Source organism: Calypte anna, chromosome 7, assembly GCF_003957555.1.
Source record: "Calypte anna isolate BGI_N300 chromosome 7, bCalAnn1_v1.p, whole genome shotgun sequence".
In the NCBI taxonomy this organism is placed as follows: Eukaryota; Metazoa; Chordata; class Aves; order Apodiformes; family Trochilidae; genus Calypte; species Calypte anna.
In genome coordinates, this window is record NC_044253.1 from 22,202,070 (window position 1) to 22,221,654 (window position 19,585).

Genomic DNA, 19,585 nt, shown 5'->3' on the forward strand with positions numbered 1-19,585 from the left:
ACTGGTGGGCTTCTAGATTATATCTGAGCCATGGGTGTCTGTGGCCTTTTAAGTTGAGCTCTCTGTCCCAGTCAGTCTGTGAAATGGAAGCATCAACAGGCAGTCCAGATGGACATTAAAGTATCCACCATTTGTAGTAAAGTAAATCCACTGCTTAAGTCTTCGCAAGACAGATGAGTTATAGTGTAGAGTTTTTTACCTCAGGGTTTTAAATGACCTTTCTAATTTCTGAGGAGAAGGTGGAAGTGCAGCCTGAACTGGAACCTCTCCTGGACTTCCATAATTTCTGTGATGAAGCTGGTCCAATGTATCTGAAAAGGTTAACATCTCAGATGAAAAACAGGGTTACAAAGTCAAAAGGAGGATTTAATTTATATGACATTGTCTGGAAGTCTTCTGCCTAGTGAACAGAGATAGGAGGAACAAAAATCTGTGCTTAATTAGTGACTTTCCATGTCCCCTCCCCATGGCAAGTGCCTCACTTACCTTGCCAAGAGCCACTGCCCACAGCTCACACAACAGCCACCTACAGGTACAGCCTCACTGACCACAGATTTTCAATTATGCTCTGTCCTGAAGTAAATCCATTATTTTTCCTTATCTGTAGGTGTTTAATCTTCACTGTATGAAGGCCCAAAGTTCTCTGAGCATTGCCACTGCGCTGCTGTGCCATGGAAGGGAGGAGGGAGGGGAACAACCTGTCCCAGCTCCCTCCAGGAGCTCCTGCTAAAGCTGATGTGTTTCTGTCATTGAAGCAACTGTGGTTGTTCTCCATGTAACAGTCTGCATCACCAATTAAATAAAAGTAAGATTTATTTGGCATAGGACAGGAAAATAAGGAGAACAAAATCTTACTTACAAAAAAAGTGTTAAACAGAAAAATAATCACAGAACTAGAATATTTTATAAAAAGCTCAAATGTTAAGCATCTGATAAAAACATGTTACTTCCTGACTAGACAATGTTTGTTAGGTTTTTGGTTTTTTTCTCTTTCCTAGTCTTGTGTGCTTCTGGAGGTCCACTTTTAGAGCAATGCACTCATTCCTTTGTTCACACTACGGAACATTTATCACCAGCAAACTATTTCAAAACTGTCAACACACTGAAGGATTACTCCCTTTTTTAAGACATGCTTAGCCTGGTTACCTACCTGCTGCACACTCATTGACTGAGAAGATATACGTGTGCCCTGATTCAGTTGAATAATTCTAATGCTCCATTTTGTGCCAGTGGTCCAGGTTTACATTTTAACTGAATGGTCCTGACACTTCCACCCTGGAGGCCAAAAGATCCCAATTTTCTCCTAAAGTACTTGAAGAACCATGAAATACCTACATATAATGTGTTATCAGATGTGTTATTCTCCTTATTTCCTGGTGAATACTGCTTGAAAAATTAAAGTTCATGCAATATGTCATACAGAGTCAATGCACCGCTAGAACAGGTCGTTCAAACCTGACGGTGAGGCAGTGGTGATCACACTGATGTGCTATGGTATGACATACATGCACATTTTATATTGTGATTTGTACTCTACTATTGAGAGCAACATTCAACCAATTGGTTTGTATTTTCATGAGCACTCTTCTCCTTTCCAGCATCCTGTGGCTGAGGGGAGTCTCAAGGTCTCTCAAGGAGACTCTAAGTCTCTTGACATTTGGCTTGAAATAAACTCTCTTTGATAATTCAACTCCATTCTTTGCTTCCAAGGCAAAAAGTATCCTTTCTATTTGCATACTTTTGCATAGAAAATTGTTGTGTCACAATATATGTGAAGCATATGATAGCAGCTGAGTTCCCTCACTCTCTGCTCCAACACAGACCTACAAGGGACATGGAAACAGCTGTCGCTGCAAGAGGAAACTACCATCCAGTTTTTTAAGAGACAATTTAAGGAATATGTTTAATAGTTCAGTCTTGTAGAAAAAAATAGTTCTTAAGTTTATTTTAGTGTTGGGAAATGCTGGCTTCTAAACAAGAACTTTGCAACCTTATTTAAGAAGTAGCTGATTTACAGAAATAGATGTTTCCTCTGTCACAAGCTGCATTTCCTTTAACAATTCTGAACATTAACCACTGTGATCTCTTCTCCTGATGTCTGATTCAGAAAGTCAGATCAGATATAACATGTGCTCTTCTTGCAAAAATACTCAGCAGAAATTACTGTCGCATAATACAAAAGTCATTCCCATTTTATTTACTGACTTCAATTAAACAAAAATGAACATTCGTGGCTGTTGTCACGCAATGTGAGTCTTAGTCATGACACAAAAAGATAATTTGAGGTGTGAAGGTTTATAACAATGCTAATTAAAACAAACCCACTAAATCTTAAATGCAAGCAGTGAACTCATTTAGTCCTCTAATAACCTATGCAACCATGCTGAAGTCAGCTGGGCTGAATGGCCAACAGTGTGAGACACTGGTTTGGGGAAAGGGTTAAATTTCCAGAACAATATCAACAACTGATTGTGAGGTTAACCAGAGCCACCCACATCTCACCTGAAGACTGCTCCAACAGTCTCCATGCACTGAGCTCAACCTGTAGTTAGCAGACCAAGCACATTGTAACAGCAGGTTGTGGCTCCAACACCACAGAATGCTACAGCGGGCACTATTTACACCAGGACTTTGAAGAACAACACCTATTAGTTTTTCTAGTGAGACACAGAAAAGTGGACTGAAAAAAGTCATAAGGCAACACTGATTCAAAATGTTTTACATTCTTCTTTTTAACATTTCATAGTGAAATAAATACTATGATAATACTGATCATACTGGTAATTAGCTACTGATATATGAAGCAATAAATTGAATGATAAAACGCTGCACTGTTCTGGAATATATCTAGGGAGTTTTATAGCAAAAGATATAAATAGTATAGTTGTTAGGTGAAAAAATACCTCATTCTGCATTCTTAAGCTATTTTACATCTATGCTGAACATCCATTCTGAAGAGGTTTCTCTTTCTAGTACAAAGAAGTGCTAAATCCAAGCAGTTTAGGTTTCTTGTCTTCTTAACTTAGGGCCTTTTACACAGCACATTTCAAAGTGAGATTGAAGCTGGTTTGCCAAGTCTTTGGTAGTGGTCCAGAATTTCTGGTCAGAAAACTCTGCTCAGAAGTTCAACTGTACTAATATTTTGAACAATACGGAGAGTAAGCAGAACAACGTGCAGCATTTTAATTGACTTTCTCAAAGGAAAACAGTCATGCCAGAAGTAGGTTACAAAAAAGGTACAGTTTCTGAAGGTGGTTTTTTTGTTTTGTTTTTTGGCTGCATAGCTATTTGGATATTAATAAGAATTTGGCAGGTTAAGGTATTGGAAATATTGTATTCTTAAATTAAAAATGTTGTTCTTTAGAAAGGTTTAAGTGCTTCAGTTTAATAACCTGAATACAATAATTTATCTTTTAAGTTATTATCCTAAAAATTTTATTTGGACTTTTATTCACATAATAATATCTCAAAGAGAGAGGCACTTTGTATAGTGCATATGTTTAAGTGACATCCATAAAATACATATAAAAATTCGGTATTGTGCTAGGTTTGATCCCAAGGTGCACCTGTCACACGGAGGTCCCACTAATATCTGTTTAAGAAACTCTTACAGCCACGACCCTGCAATTGGATGCAGATACATCCCTGCGCCTGCGCATTTAACTGCAGGTTCAAGACCATAACTAGTAACTTAAAATAGGTTAGAAGATATAAAAATGTAAAAAACAGGTACAAAATCAAATGCTATCACAGCAAACGAGATTTTGTAAACAAACACTGAAAAGGCCAAATTAAACGTGATCTGGCCAAACCTAACTCTGTCTTGTCCCCTTTGTGCTGACTGCCTCAGCTGTCAGGCAGAAAGGGATCTGCCCTTCCACACCCACTGACAGCACAAAAAGCCCTATGAACAGACACTTCAGGGGGTCCAGACTCTCCGGCTAAATTCCCTCAATATTAAAGGACTGACCTCACTGTAGCCGCAGAGTGTACTTAGGATCATGTCTCTCATGCTAGAGAAACATTTTCTTAACCTACATGACTTTTTTTTTTTTTTCTTTCCAAGCAATGGTGTTGATACAGGCTTGGTAGGGATCCCAAGGATTGCTTTAAAGAAACAGAAACCATTGAGGAGATAGATGAGAAATCTTTGAGCTACCTTCAAAAGTTCAATCAACAAGGGGCTATCATTCAGCAATATTTCATATCCAGAATTATAATCTTCCTCTAATTTCCAACAACATTTTGCATGCAATTAGATAAATTTGTAAAATGCACTCATACAATAAACTTTCCTCACAAACAAAAATTAAAAAGCCATTAAACATATTAATCAATTGTCACAATGTTAGAATACTCTCTCTTCTATTAATGTAAGCCTTGTAGCTCTCTGCAGAGACTCCTTTCAGCAACGTTTGAAAGGGCAGACTTCATGATAAACTCAGAAGGCCAAATCTTCCCATTTCTCTTGAACCAGTGGAACGCAAATTTTGGAGATGCTGCTCCCACTGTACCACACAAACCTCAGACCTCCTTCACTACAACAAAGGGCTTTCACATACACTCATTTTTTACCTCATCTTCTCCCCTGCAAATCAAGTCAAATTCACTGAGACTTGGGACGTAAACCTCAGAAAGTTTTTTAAGTCAAAACCTGTCATTTTATTGTACCAAAGAGATAACTGGAAAGCAGTCTGGAGAGCACTGGTGTTTGTGATGCTTCACAAGAAGAGCTTGCAACAACAGTAATTGCTGCATTTGCACCAAGACTACTTTTTGATAAGTCTTGGCAAACAGTCTCAGGTGGAAAGCATTGCAATAACCCAGAACACTGATGACTGGGTCGGTCTGCATCAGAGTAGGGAAGAATTAGGTACTACATGCATAATGGTATTAAAAAAAAAAAAAAAAAAAAGGAAGAGGGGTAAAAAGAGAAGATACTTTTATGCTGCTGAATTCTTCACTTGTGCTTTTCTTTGTAAGATTCTCCACAGTTAAAAACAAGGCCAGACACACTCCATCCTTGGGACAAGATATTCTATCTATTGTTTAAAATAAGATTTGCTTCGCTAAGCTGAAGTGAAAAGGCTTAGAATGAACTCTTCATCACCATGTGGTGGGTCTATGGCTTGCAGAAGCAGATGGGTCAAATTAGGCATGCAAAGAAGGATCCAGGGGACTCTCGGTTTTCCCCAGTAACTGTTTTTTAAACAGAAAATAGATCGTACTTAATCTTTCAAATAATACAGCCACTGTACCCAAAGTGAACGAAACAGCTTTGTTACAGTTCTTGTTAAATTCAAAGCCAGACCTCCTGTGGAGGTCTCCAGGGAACAGGGCTGGACACAGTACCCATGATGCATGTTTGCTGTGTATGGTCCACAAAATGCCTTTCATGACAGCCTGCAGTAGAAGCAAATGAAATGTATAGCTCTGAGCAACTATAGTTCATAAACTGTATCTATTACTTCTGTAACAGAGACTAAAGTTTGTTCTAGCTGACAAGCCAAAAGTGGAAATAAAGCAAAGCAGACAACTTTCCAATGATGTGAACAAGAGAGGTGACTTGAAGGAAACTTGAAAACAGACGCTGCCCAAAGATGGGCCAGAACCCATTTCACCTTGGTACAGGTGGAAGGGGGGGAGCACCTCTTTCTTTTCGTCCAGAACCACCTAAAAAGAGAAAGAAAGGTTTTTTTGTTACTGTTCCTGGCTTCTTTCTAAAATGGGAGTTTACATCCAAGCAATTCCAAAAATGTGAAGATCTACTCCTTTTCTTGCCTAAACATTTTACTGAAAAAAAAAATCTTTGTAGTGTTTCTGATTAGCTTATTAAATGTCAGAACTTCAAACATGGTAAAAGGAAGTTTTTAACTAACACTATGCCCAAATGTCTGGAAAGCATATGTATTTTACTCCTTTGGCCCCTTCAAACAGATTGGTGGCTCTTGTTAGCCTGGCTATTCTATGTGCATACACACTTTCTCAGTGTTATTTTCAACATCTGTAAATACCAATGACAGTGGCAAGCTCTAAATACAGCAACACTTAAAAGACCCTCTCTTTATGAAGATTTTAATTTCAAACTCGTGAAAGGAAACATAAATGCATGTATTACTTTGCCTTTCTTTGTGGAGTAGTGTGAATGAGATGCAAACTTACAGGGTAAAGTGAAAGGGCAGAGGATAAAAGGATTTTCTGCTCTGAACCAAAACTTCATAATTTGGAAACAGGAGAGAGAAAAATCTGAGTGTACAAATGAGTACATGATAATTATGAGCCACTGATGTCATCAGTTGTGAAAGAAGTAAATTGATCCTTGGGTAATTGCTAGTAATACAATACAACTAATGAAGACAGGAAACATTTATGCTGCTCTCGAAGATGTGGTTGAGACCTGAACTATAAGAGCATGTAATACTGATTGGAAAAGACAAAATCAAACTGAAATGTATATAGAAGCAACCCTGATGATCACAGAGCATAGCTTGGAAGCAGAGTGTAATATGTCCTGGTTTAATCAGTCCAGCAAAACAAAGCTGAGAGGAGGATATGACTGTTGTCTTAAAAAAAATTAGGGGTTTAGTACACCAAGTAGGATAACTAAAATCAACCATGAGGAAGGCACAAGAATAAATAAGTTGTGCATGAATGTAGATGGGAAATGAGAAGGCAGACCTTGGGGATTTTGCAGTTGTAGCTGCCTGGAGCAGAAGGGGGAATGACTATAATGGTAGAGATCATATCTTACAATACATGTTCCAGCTTCAAATCCAAACAATTACCCCCCTAAAATACAAGCTTAAGGGGGACTTATACATGTGAACCTGAATTTAGTTTTTTCTGCTTAGTGGGGAAGGGTGACCAGGCTGTTAGCTTGAAAGGCTTTGAAGCCTCAGCATTCACTATCTTCCCCATCCACATTGTTTTTGGGATGATAAGCTGAAATTCTAACAGCAGAAGTAACACACACTTACCTCTACTTTCATTTCTTGCTAGTTTACTGGGATAACTTCTGTTCATGGGTACATATGGCTCTGGAGGTGGCAGATCAGATATAGGATGAAAAGAAAATCTGCTTTCCCACTCATCTAAAAAAAAAAAACAACGTGCAATTTATTTGTTACTTTTGTGACACAGCTTTAGGAAAGTCAACTGACATTAACATAATGTTTAATATATAGTATATTGCAAGTTGATTACATTGCTGAATATTAAACCAGCATCCCACTAGGAAATCGGGAAAGAAGATTCTTTTAGTCTGAGAATAAAAATTCTTACTAACTTCAACAGATAATTTAGCCAATTTAACAAAGTCACAGATCATGAAAACAGCCACAATTCCACTCAAATAAATGTTCTATTCTCTTCCATGTATCATAGATCTGCCTTTTCATACACACATATGAATACATATATAAGCTACTCGAAATGCAGTGTCTCCTACTTCAGTACAGTATATTGTCCCTAGGAATTTTCTGATATTTGATATACAGAGCTCAGAAGCATCACTAAAAGCACAATGACTTGTAAGCAGTGCTTTTTCTTTCTTAATTTTTAAACGGGAAAAATAAAATTTGTTGCTTTTATGATAAAATTCATTATGATAGAGAAGCTTGTATGTAACTAGTGTCAAAAAAGGGAAAATACATCAGCTGAATCTTTATGGCCGCTACTGCTATACTAATAAGTGTTCAGAATTCTAAAGAATAAAGCAAGCTGATGAATTTCTTTGCTGAAATGATCGGAAAATCCTGATTATGTAGCCCTGTTATGCACATGAATTTGGAGGCCCACGGAAGCAAATATGAACTATCTTTAACTTTGTAATTTCTCCACTTCTTCACTTCAGGACTTTGCAACTGTAACTTTCTTGTGATATTGTTATATTTTATTGTATAATGTCATGAACAGGTGAGTAAATTCTGCCTGGCACTTGTACATGTGGTTATTTGCTGGGATCCAGTTTTTCTATGTTTGCTCCAAATAGTTGCAATGAGAAACAACTGTGCAAAGAACCTGTGGGTTCTGAGCTCTGCAAATGACTTGTGTAAGAAGAAAATGTGTTTGTGACTCACCTGCCTTATCCAATTTGTGAAGATGCTTCAAAAGGGTGAGTTAGTTTTTATTTTCTGTTTGCTTTTTCTAACCTTATAAATGTTAGAAACAGCAGTTTTGGCCTACTGCAATTAGTGGAAAGATTTTTCTGTCCTTTACAAATAGAAAGCCGTTACAAAGAAAAGTGTGATGAATTATTAGAACACAGGAATCTTGGCCCTCATCTTTTCAAAAAGTACCAGATAAAGAGACACTTGAAATTTCAGCAGCATTCTGACAACTTCTTCCCTCATCTGTTTTTCAGCTTCTGAGTCACCATCCAACTTGTTCTGACTTCACTGCTTCTTAGTGTAGCCATGGTTTGAACTCATACCAGAGTCGAAACCACCCCCTTATGACTTATTTCTGAATTGTAGCAAAGCAAACCACATTGTTATTTTATTCAGGCTACTTTTCAAAGGGTTATTTTGGAGACTGCACTGACAACTTTGCAGTTCTGTTCTATTTATGGCATTTTTATTCTCTTCTCACTTGGAAGGGTTAAATGAGACCCATATAGCACCTTTGCTGATCAGAAACCGAAGGTCTGCACTAGAAACAAAGCCTCTATCCCAAAACCTTTTTGCAGAATTAAGGCCAAAAGCCACTACATGGTCTCTGTCAAAGGCAAACAACTGGGTGGATGGCTTACCATCAGCTGGATCCTGGAAGCCGTTTCTGAGAGCTGACAAAGGTGGTGGTGGTGGCGGTGGTGCCGCTGAGCCCGGACGGTCAGGGGGAAGTGGTGGTCGTGGTCCACTTCTCTGATTGTCCATCCCTGGCCGGGAGGGCAGCTGGGGAGTAGCAGGCAAAGCCCTTGAAGTGCTTCCATTTCTGCTTATGGGAGGAGGTGGTGGAAGGGGGCCTGGAGCAAGACAAGAGGCAAACACAAAAACGCCATTTGCATCTGGGGTTATTCTGATGGTGATAAACCACTGCCTGTGTCCCATGGCCTCCTGCTAATCAACCACAATAAGTTGGTCTGGGACTCTGGGCCCAAAGAGGAATCACCCTCAGCACCCACTTCCCTGCTCTCCAGAGAGTTGGTACTAATTTGCAGAGTAGAGATAAGTAAAGCAGGATATCTCTAGGCATAAACACACCTCAGCACACATATTCTCACATCCCTCAGCTACAAAAACCTCTGTAGAGGTGTTGATCCTTGAAGCCACTTTTAAACTACTCTAAATTACACTGAACACGACAAGCAGAAATTACAACTGGAACTCAGGGTAGACTAGAGGTCCAGTATATATAAATTCATTTGTAAATACATGTGCTGCATACTGTTTTATTCAGTAGCTGGAGCATATCCATCTCCTGCTAAACTGGAAACAGACCTCACACGTAGACTGGCAGCTCCAGTGTCTGTACCTGAGTAACTGGCGTAGTGACGCAAAAGGTCAAATATGTAACATGAGATTGAGGCCATCCTGAGGGCAAGGGAAGGGCCCTTCTCCCAGAGGAGACAGTAAATAAAGGCAAGAAAGCTGTTGCTGCCAGGGAGAGAGGTACCCATGGTTGGGACACAAGGAGACGGAACAGAGGGTGTGGAGAGCTATATGTGTTCAAAGGTCTCGCTACCTCAGCTACCTCGCTGCTTGGAACAGTTGGGCAACAGAAAATTATGTTCATTTTTATGAAATGCTTCCTTGGCCTGATGAAATCTAGCTACAGACATTTTGAAAAAGACTGAAGCAGATATTGAGTCTCCAGCAACAAGCATTGAAACATGCTTCAAGAAATATGCTGTACTTTGGGAATTTTTTTTCTTTTCTTTTCCCCTGCTCTTTTTTCCCCATCTTTTTCACAAATTACTCAAGTTTGCCTTTGGGAAATGGATTCTAAGAATGAGAATCATCTAGCAACTTTCAGAATAGCTTTGCTTGCTATCTAATCCTGTCTAAACCACATCACTTATGTTAAACTGCTGCAGAATAAGACTAATTATATTTATAATTCATTGTTACACCTCTGCTTGTTAAGCCTACAGATTTTTATTCCAAAGATTAAACGAAAAGCAGCTCCATGGAGCTTTCCCTGAGTTGCCTTCTATGCATTGCTGCTTCCTTCCCGATGTTACAAGGCCTGGATATTTGTGCCTTAAATTCTCTCACCTCCGAAGGAAGAACAACAATGTATTAAGAGAAGTAAGTTACAATGCGCAACTTTTGAAAGCTATGAACAATAGATGTCACAGGGGACAAAGTATGTTGTGACATAACTCAAAGGAGACAATTCTATTTCTAGTCTCCTCTGAAATCTGCATAGGGCAAGTTACAACAGTTACACTGTAACAACAAATATTTAACAATTATTGACTAGGTTTTCTACTACACTAATTTATATTTGACTGTAAGTGTTCCTGACTCCCAACATGCAGAAGGTCAGGTTCTGCAAACCTCCATTCACAGGATCGCCACCATGAGCTCACGCTGGTTGACTCAGGAAGGCAAAAGCTGTCACCTATCAGAAGCCAGATAAAACAGCTTCTTCGCATCAAAGAACGTAACGGGGATACTCTCTGTTTGCAGCTCTTTTTAAAGACTGCAGTTATAACAATAAGATCTGCACAAGTACACGCAAGTGGGCTGGTGATGCACCGTGACTTCCCGTAAGGCACCGTGATGCTCACAACCCCTCATTTCCAGCTGCAGGACCCCGGGTGCCCAGCAGCACGGATTGCGGCCCTCGAAGAGCAGGAGCTCGCATGTCCGCAGGCGAGGCGCTACCCCACGCCGCACCCCGGTGCTCCGCATCCTCCCAGACAGCCAGGAGGCCGTGCCCCCTGCGCGCTGCTCCTGCTGGGCCGCAGCGGGAGAAGCAGATGCAGGGCGGTATCGGGGCAGGGCTGGAGATGCCGGGTTACGCTCCGAGGGGCATGGCCAAAGCCACCGTCGGGCAAACAGAGAATTCCCCCTTTCCGTGAAGAACCGTCCCCCCATCCCAGCGCGCCCACCTGTTCCATCGCCGCCCCAGCCGCCGGGTCCCCTCCACCCCCCAGCGCCGCCCGGGCTCCCTACCTGAGCGGCTGGGGGGGTCTCTGACGGGAGGCGGGGGCCTCTCGTTGGGCGGAGGGGGCAGGGGTCCGGAACGGCCCCCCCCCGCTGCCGGACGCCGTCGGGGACCCCAGCGAGGTGTTCCTCTGGGGCAGCCGCGGCATCTCGTCGGTCCCGCCGGGGACGGGCGGGATGGGGGGCGGCCCCGGCCTGCCTGGGGGCAGCGGGGGCGCCGGGGCGCCCAGGGAGGGCCGAGGGGCGGAGGGCACGGGCGGCTTGCTGTTCTGCACCGGGGGCAGAGACGCCTCCCGGGCGGCGGGCGGTCGGTGCGCGGCTGGTGGCGGCGGGGGCGGCGGCTTGTCCTCTGCCGGGCGGCCCGGGGTGGGAGGCAGGGGCGGGCGGCCGGAGAAGACGGGAGACACGCTGGGGCCGGGCTGCCGGAGGGGCCCGGCGCTCCGGTTGCCCGGGAACGGCGGGGGCGACGGCCCCAGGCTGAGCTGCCGGGTCAGGCCCGGCACCGGCGGCGAGCCCCTGTTGTGGAGGCTGGAGGCGATGGGCCGAGGGGTGCTGGGCACGGGGGGCGGCACGGCCTCGGGTCTGGAGCCGACGTCGGGTCTCGGAGGCGGCATGCGGCTTCTCTGCGGCTCTGGAGCAGCGGTCCGCGGGCCCGAGGGCGGCCCCGGGAAACGCGGCGGGCCGGTCGGTGGAGAGAAGGGTTTGGGGGCTGCGGAGCGGCCTCCGGGCGGCAGGGCGGGCGGGCGAGGGGCACCGGCATCTGCGGACACAGGAGGAAGAGGGCATCAGCATCCATCACTCGAGGGCTTCGCCCGACCGTTTCCTCACGGGAAAGGCCCGGGGGTCAGCCCAGCACGGAGCACGCCAGCCTTGGGGCTCGGTTCCCCGCAGCAGATGGCAGCGGTTCTGACAGCTCTGGGGAACCGCTCCGGAGTAGCGGGTGACCTCCCGCTAAGGCTAATGACGGCGGCTTGGGGCACGCCAGTGGCTACAAGGCAACACAACTGATGCAGCCCTCGCATAACAAGTAACAGCTCAGGGAGGGGGAAGAAGAAATGGAGAACAAGTGTTCGAGACCGTCAACTTGACAGCAAAGAAGTTTTAGCTTTTAAATGATACCTATCAACAACAGTCCTGTAGAAGGGCAATTTCAGCCTTTTCTAGTAGCTGTTTTCTAAGGATGTGCTTGTGCCCATTGGAAAGAAGGCAGCCAGCCGTGCAGTTGAAGAAGCACTGTGCTGTGATGCCAGGAACTTTTGTATTAATACAAGTTCCCAAAATAGACTGTGACACAATATAAAATACCATCTCTGAGAGACTGTTTTATACACATATGCTGAAAAATGTATGTTTGTCTATAAAATAAGTAAAGTTTGTAACACCCTACAACCCCTGTTGCTCAGTCCTCCTTCCACAAATGTAAAATCTTACATCCTTAGCCTTACTGATCTCAGTGGTCCAAGATGTCCTTTTTTCTCAAAAGGCATGAGGCTTTGGGGAGCAGCTTCTTTTTTGCCAGCCAAAATAATACAGCACATGCCCCAGAGAAGCCTCCAACGGCAGTGTGCACACCAGCCAGCTGGGATGCCTCACACACTCCCTCACTGGTAAATCATGCTGTTGTGGAGCTGACACAGATGTACTTTCCATTTGGAAAGTTGATCCTTTTTCCTTAGTGCACAAGGGAGAATTAATCTGGAATCCTTATGCTACCCTCTGCTTCTGCACTCCCCCAGATAAGGTGACCTGACCATACTGTGAAGAGGTATCAATTTAACATTGTTGATATCTTGAGTTTTCACCAATAACTAGGAGGATGGGTGTAAAGACAAGTCTCACTTCTCCCTCATAAAAACGAGTATTAAGAATAAAACAAGACTCGAGCTGAAAATTAGAGTTCCTAAGAGCCTGAGATATTTAAAGACTTGCCCAGTCCCAGTGGGTAATTTGTTGCCATGCTGTGAAGGTTTTAAGCAATGTCATTTACTTTTAACACTGAAACTGCAAGGCTTTCTTACCAGCATCTCGACTCGCAGTAGATCTGAGCTTTGGCATTCCTGCTTGAAAAAGGCCCCCAAGGCCAGGTGGTCCCCCACCACCAAAGCTGCCGCCACCACCACCACCACCACCACCACCAAAACTCCCACCACTGCTGCCACCACCACCTCCTCCAAAGCCACCTCCACCACCTCCACCAGGTCCTTTGGGTTCTGTTGGGAAAAACATCACTTACATTAGGAAGAGTAGTGAGACTGATCCTGCCATGTCATCTCTTTCATAAGAGCAACACTTGTAACTGGGGAAAAATGGATGAGCTTTCAAAACACAGTAGTCCTTTTTCAAGTTAGATCATCACAGGTACCATCACTACCAATATTGCATCATTGGGTGGTGCAATAAATATATCCATCATGTTTTATTAAGCCATCACTTTCCTATAGTCTGCTTTGGATTGGAAAGCATAGAGACAGTTATTATGGAGAATATGGAATCAAGCATGGGGGTGACCTCTAAGAGTTGTCCTTGTTACCATCTTGCAGCTACTTCCCATTTCTTCATACCTTTGCTTTCTTATCCTTTCCCTTCATTTCTCCATAAGAAAACCAAGAGACAGAACAATCTCATGGCAAACGGGAAAAGAAGGAAGAAAACAGAAATGTCCTTCCTGTTGGAGCTGTCTCTGCTGTCACTTCTGGGAACTCACAGACCTCTCTCACTATTGATGTTGCTGCAATACATCTACTTATTTAAATTAAGTCTAGTGGGGAAAGATACTTAATTTCTGATTACTTTTCTATAGGTCCATAAATGCAGCGACAGTGACTGCTAATTTTTGAACTAGGCAGGAATTATTTCATCAGCTCCCTTCCTTCCTCTCCTATTTCTCTCTAATATCAACATTTATTTGTGTCAATAATGCTATGACAACAGAGATGCTAAAAGTAAAATGAAAGTGTTTCCCACCTCAAATACAGGGAAATGCCCTATTCAGAGCATTACTGCAAAATGAGCAGGCCCACATATTGGGATATCTGTGGAGATAGGCTCTCAGATGACAAGCTACATGGCTGAGGATCAATTGTTTAATTTCTTGGCATCTATATTTCCACAGCTTTGGGCGGGTGAGAATTTCACTGAGTTTAAAGTACTTAAAACCTAGGGATGAAAAGCACTTCTAATAATCTCACCCAGAAAAAAGGAGGAAGAATGTGTAAACAGGTGAATGTTTCACATCAACCTACCCTTCTTAAGCATGTCAGCTCAGTTCAGCTCTGACTCATATGGGGTGTGAATCTCTGGGGAAATGCTGCTACTATGCTTTAGTCTTTCATCATAATTTGTTAATTCATGTAAACACAATAATAGGTGGCATAATTTTAATCTTACTGTTTACCCATTCTTTGAACCCCTTAATAGTTCATTATAATAACTAGAATCTGTAACTTTGCTTTCAGAGATAATACTCAAGTGTTTAAAAGCTAAATACCTGGCTCACTGAAGGTCTGTGTCTGTTGTTGTTGTTGTTTTGTTTTTAATAATTATTCTTATTTGGTCACATTCATTGGGGTATTTCCTTCTTTCCTCATCATCTTCCTGCCACAGTTAAGCCTTAAGCTGCATGGCTGGACCTGAACTGAGTTGTATCACATTTGCTAATTAGTCTTTAGAAGTGCCTGTCTCCCTAGGCAACAAATGCCATTCCTCCAATGCACCAGACATTATTCCTTGCTCTTCTCCCATTTCTGTTCTGCCTTTCCAATACTTTTGTTGCTGCTGACATGCACAGTGAGACACCACAACAGCACAGCATGATGGAGACCTTGTCTCCACTCAGGTAAGTGGAGCTGCTGCCTTGTGCCAGAGCACCACCTGGGCAGGCTGGGCAACAAGGTTCTGCCAAGACAGTCACAGCCCTGAGTCATTCCAGGAGGAGCAAAAAGGCTGCAGCAGGGACACCCAGGTGGGGCTGTGGCTCCTGGCTCTGGTTTTGCTTTAAGTGGTACTGAGGCCATCAACAAGGCAACAGTGTCATGCCAGGGGTGTCTTCATTTTGCTGGTGTTTATGCAAAAGTGGAGTCTGAAATTCCACTTCATTCGCTGTGCTCTCCTCACTCCTGTCCCTTTGACTCAGCAGAACTCCTAGTAGGGTTTGCATAGTTTTCTCATTTGAGCAAATGAGAAACCTTTATGTGAGCAAGAAAACAAATGATCACTCATTGTTCATAAGCAGTACTAGATTTCTCAGCTGACTTGATTAACGTTGAAGCAACTATATGTATGCCAGCTTTTGGCATTTTATTTTCCCTACTCCTCTCACTCCAGTTCATCTGATATTTAAAATAATTTTCTGTATTCAGACATCCATTAATGTATACAGAAACTCTAGCATGCAGAGTCATACTTACTATCTAGAATGGGAGCACTTCTGTCATTAGTAACTGTCTTCTTTAGCTTTTTTCCTTTGGTAATATCAGATAATAGAGCATTTCGCCCTGCTTGTTCTGATCTGCTTAGGGATGGCTTTTCAGTATTTGCCTGAAAAATAAAATAAAAAATGAGGAGACAAAATAAATCCCAACATCTAGCTATAAAGTTCTGCTCAAATACAGTGGTTACTTGAGATCTCAGTTTGTTTTAATGGCAGTAGAGTGGGTAGCATGCTGCATCTGGTTTTGTGAATGATGTTACAGGTAGCTTCCCTTGTTACTGACTTGAGGCCTCAAACACTGCTGCTGTTCTAACCCACACTATTCACTGGAAACAGAACACTCGTATGCAAATTCATATTCTTTGAATTACAGATTTAGAGTCTGATTTTTTTAAAGCCAAGGCACATTGATGGCAAATTGCTATTTTGGAGACTGAACAGGAACTGACTACACACATAATTTGATTACACAAAAAGGTGGACATTCTTGAAATTTACAGTGAAAACTCCTAGTACACAAATTCTGAATAAATCAGAAGAAAGATGGAGTTTTATTTACTATTTTAGTTCTGATTGAAATATTTGAAAATGGCAACCACCACTTCAACAATATAGATCTTTTCAAATAGACCCAAAAATCCTAGAGATGCATGAGGTTTGTCTCAATGGCCCTCTCTTTTCAGTTACATTTTGGTGACACATTTTCTTAAGAACAAAAAAAAATTAGTACAGTTATGTTGACACAGATGCATGTATACATGGTTATTTCTTCTAGGAAATAGTGGTTCCTGAAAAGCTTTCTGACTTTTTGGATCAGTGTTACTGCAGTTCCCTGAAAAGTGGTGAGTGACCACAGAGGGAAAGACTCTTTAGCAACACAGCCCAACATGTGTAACCAGCCCTGGTTTTGCAGTGGAAATATCTGAGTACGTTACAACAGCTTTTCAGTAAGACTTCTCTTTCTTGTCAGTGAGGTGACTGACTGTTGGAGATCAAACAAGCTCCAGCTTAAGCTGACTTAAGTCAGGTCTGATGCATTCTTACCCACCACACTGGAAGAGAGTGGAAGTGATGGTCTCTCTTGTATGATCAATCATCAGCCATAAATAAAACATCAGAGAACTTTCCGCGAATACCACGCATAGCCTCGTCTGCATCTCAGTGTCTCTGGATGTCCTTTTCAATATGACAAGAAGCAAGAGAGGACAGTGTATAGTGTGTATATTTACGTCCTGTAAAACTTACCAAGGCAAGCGTTGGGGGTGGAGGGGGAGCTGGAGGAGGAGGCACAGGCATGGTGGAAGTCTGAGGTTTGTCTGGTTTTCCTAAGAAAACTGCACAACAAAACACAAAAGGCCCAGAGATTAATAAATCTGTTGCCTTTGGGAGTACATTCTACTCAGCTGACAACATCCTTGCAACTAACAGATACATCTGATACATTTTCTAAATATAAATAACCTGTAAAAAGCATTTTGTTTTTCACTTGTATGGAAGCCAGCTGCACCCTTGAATGGGGGGCTCCCCTACTTTGTGCTAGGTACAGCACCCTCTACAGTCAGTGTGAGCATTAGGAAAATGTTCTGAATAGAACAATCACAGTGAATGTTTGAGAGGAGTCATCACCTACAAAGTCTGTAATGGCTCTGAGATGATCCATGATATGCATGTGAGGGGAAAAAAATGGTTAGAAATAGAGATTTATTTTGTCAGGTGCTCATGCTTCAAAAAAATAAAATTACTGCAGGAACACCCCCCTGAATTGCTGAGCTACTTTCCTCAGAAGAAAACTTTTCTGGAATAAGACAACAACATGTTTTGTGTAAAATCTTTAGGGAAGAAAGCACACAGAAAGGAGTTGGACCCAGCACCCCTGTGTCATTCAGGCTGACTATCTAGAAAAAACCATGGAATTCAAAGTGGCAGTGCCTCACCCCGCTTTTGTTTCTTCTGCTGTAGTGCAGAAGCTCTTTCTGGTTACACTGAAAGAGCAAGCGGAGCAGAAGGGAAGCTGGTGGATGGACAGACTGACTGACAAAGAGGAAACTGTGAAACCAACCCTCGCAGTGCTGTGCAAACACAGGTGTTTGCAAAGTCCTGCAAACAGACTGCTGTGCTCTCCTCAGTCCTGCAGTGTGTTACAGCACATCCTACAGTGCTTCCACAGAAGCACCAGCTTCACATCCAGAGCATCTGATTGACTTTAGTTGTATTCCTATCTTCTATATTTCTAGCTCTCAGTTGTTACATCAAACTCTGCAAAAAGCTCTATCCTTTCCTGATCTGTTTATCCTAAATGCAATATTTGAAATCTGCAGCCTATTAAGGGCCCCAAGACTAATGCTGCTTTGTTCTTCAGCTTCCTGTTTAAAAATATAGTCAACAGGAAAATTATTTCTTGCAGCAGACCACAACCATCCTGTTTCTTAACACAATCCTTTCACAGCTGTAGTTGTCTCTAGCACAACTCTGCCATTAGGCTATTACACCAAGCTTTTAACTCCTTCATCAATTAAAAAGAGAGAAATTCTGCTCCCTGCACTGCTTTGATAAGCATCTAAAGCAGTCTGTGCTGTGAGCTGCCTTGCCAATCCTTGTGTCATTGTGTCATGGTAAAATTTCTGGAGCAAGCAGAATAAAGTTCGGTTTGATACCAGACATTTAAACAAATTTCTTGAGCCAGCTCAGGTCTGAATGCAGCTGGCTCTAGGGACACCAGAGGATGGCATCCCTCTGGAAGATGGGATAGGCAAAAGAGGAGGCACCCAGTGCATTTCTCCTCCTTACCTCCTTGTAAACAATGTGTTCAGGGAGGATTCTGGGGAGGCTGAATATGCCCCTGTAGTCACCAGCTGCACGCTACCTTGTACCTCTTTGAATAAGCCCTGTTAAACACCAGGGCAGTTACCAGGGGGGTCTGGAAAATGGTATTTTGGAAACACAGGACAAGTTTCTGTAACAGGCCAAGCTCAGGAAGAACTGGCTTCAAATTTAATGCAAGCATCCTGCAGAGTTGTTTACTCATGATGTTCTAGAGCATACACTTCCCTTAGGAGCAATCAGAAAAGAGATACATGGCATGACTCATAAAACTGCATGCCCACACACAAAAGTATAATGCATACACTTACAGAAGCAGTAAAACCCCCTGCTTTGTCAAATTTTAGCTTAAAACCTAAGTTATGACACTGCTTCACTCTTACTTTTCTCACTCCCTGACTTCACTGCTGAGAAAGGGAATTTCAGAAACCCAGGCTGAAACTTTGCAGCAAGAAGCAGCATCTCTGTGCTTAAAGCTGTAGCTCACCCTTGCTGTTTAGTTGTTAAATTTTGTACAATCTATTTTTTTGTGTGGACTTTTGTAAGCAAAAAAAACCCCCAAAACTTTCTGATTTTAAAATTTGTTGGCTATAAAAGTACTCAAAGTGCCTTCAGGAAGAGTAATAGCACACTGAAGAGATGCAGACCCAGTGGCTTGCCCACGGAGCACAGCACTGGGGCTGACCCTTGGGATAAGCAGCTCCTCTGATGCTGCAGAAGCAAAGCAGCTGAGTCAGCACAGTGCTGGACTTGAATTCTGCAGCTGCTTTGCTCATCACTGGTTTGCAGGATTGCTGTTTTGCACAGAGCATAGAGATGTCTTAAGATGTTAACTCTTCAATTAGAGGAAAACAACTTTGGTTTCTGGCCTACATGTCACAAACAGACTCGGTTCACTATTTGCTCTTAGTCAGTGGGAAAGAGCTGGATTTAAGAAATGGACATTATGTTCAACTGCTAACATCTGACACTATCAAAATACACAAAACAGTAACCGATACACCCAGTAATGAATTTTACCTACCAAACCTCTTAACAACCAAGTTGCTTGTAACACTCAGTGCTGCAGGGTGTTGGGTGTTGAAAAGGAACCAATTCCAAAAGAACAAGGTGCATTGGTACTTTGAATCGCAGGACACGTCCTTGCATATTTTCTAGGCAGTAGTGCAGATAACCATAGCAGCTGAATGGAAATGTTATGTCTAGATGAGCATGGGTGTTGCAG

At 42.6% G+C, this 19,585-nt stretch overlaps 2 protein-coding genes across 2 annotated transcripts in view; both read right to left on the reverse strand.

The window, feature by feature from the left end:
- The window catches only part of GPR155 (G protein-coupled receptor 155), a 47,617-nt gene extending 40,573 nt beyond the window's left edge, over nt 1-7,044 (reverse strand). The window contains exon 1 of the mRNA XM_030454008.1: nt 6,978-7,044. The gene's annotated coding sequence lies outside the window, so the exon portion shown is untranslated. The remainder of the gene's footprint in view (nt 1-6,977) is intronic.
- The window catches only part of WIPF1 (WAS/WASL interacting protein family member 1), a 55,518-nt gene continuing 36,770 nt past the window's right edge, over nt 838-19,585 (reverse strand). Inside the window, 8 exon segments of the mRNA XM_030454012.1 lie at nt 838-5,673; nt 6,978-7,091; nt 8,750-8,962; nt 11,121-11,211; nt 11,213-11,871; nt 13,130-13,321; nt 15,518-15,647; nt 16,786-16,874. Of these exon segments, the coding sequence (XP_030309872.1) occupies nt 5,618-5,673; nt 6,978-7,091; nt 8,750-8,962; nt 11,121-11,211; nt 11,213-11,871; nt 13,130-13,321; nt 15,518-15,647; nt 16,786-16,836 (1,506 nt within the window). The 5' untranslated portion in view covers nt 16,837-16,874 and the 3' untranslated portion in view covers nt 838-5,617.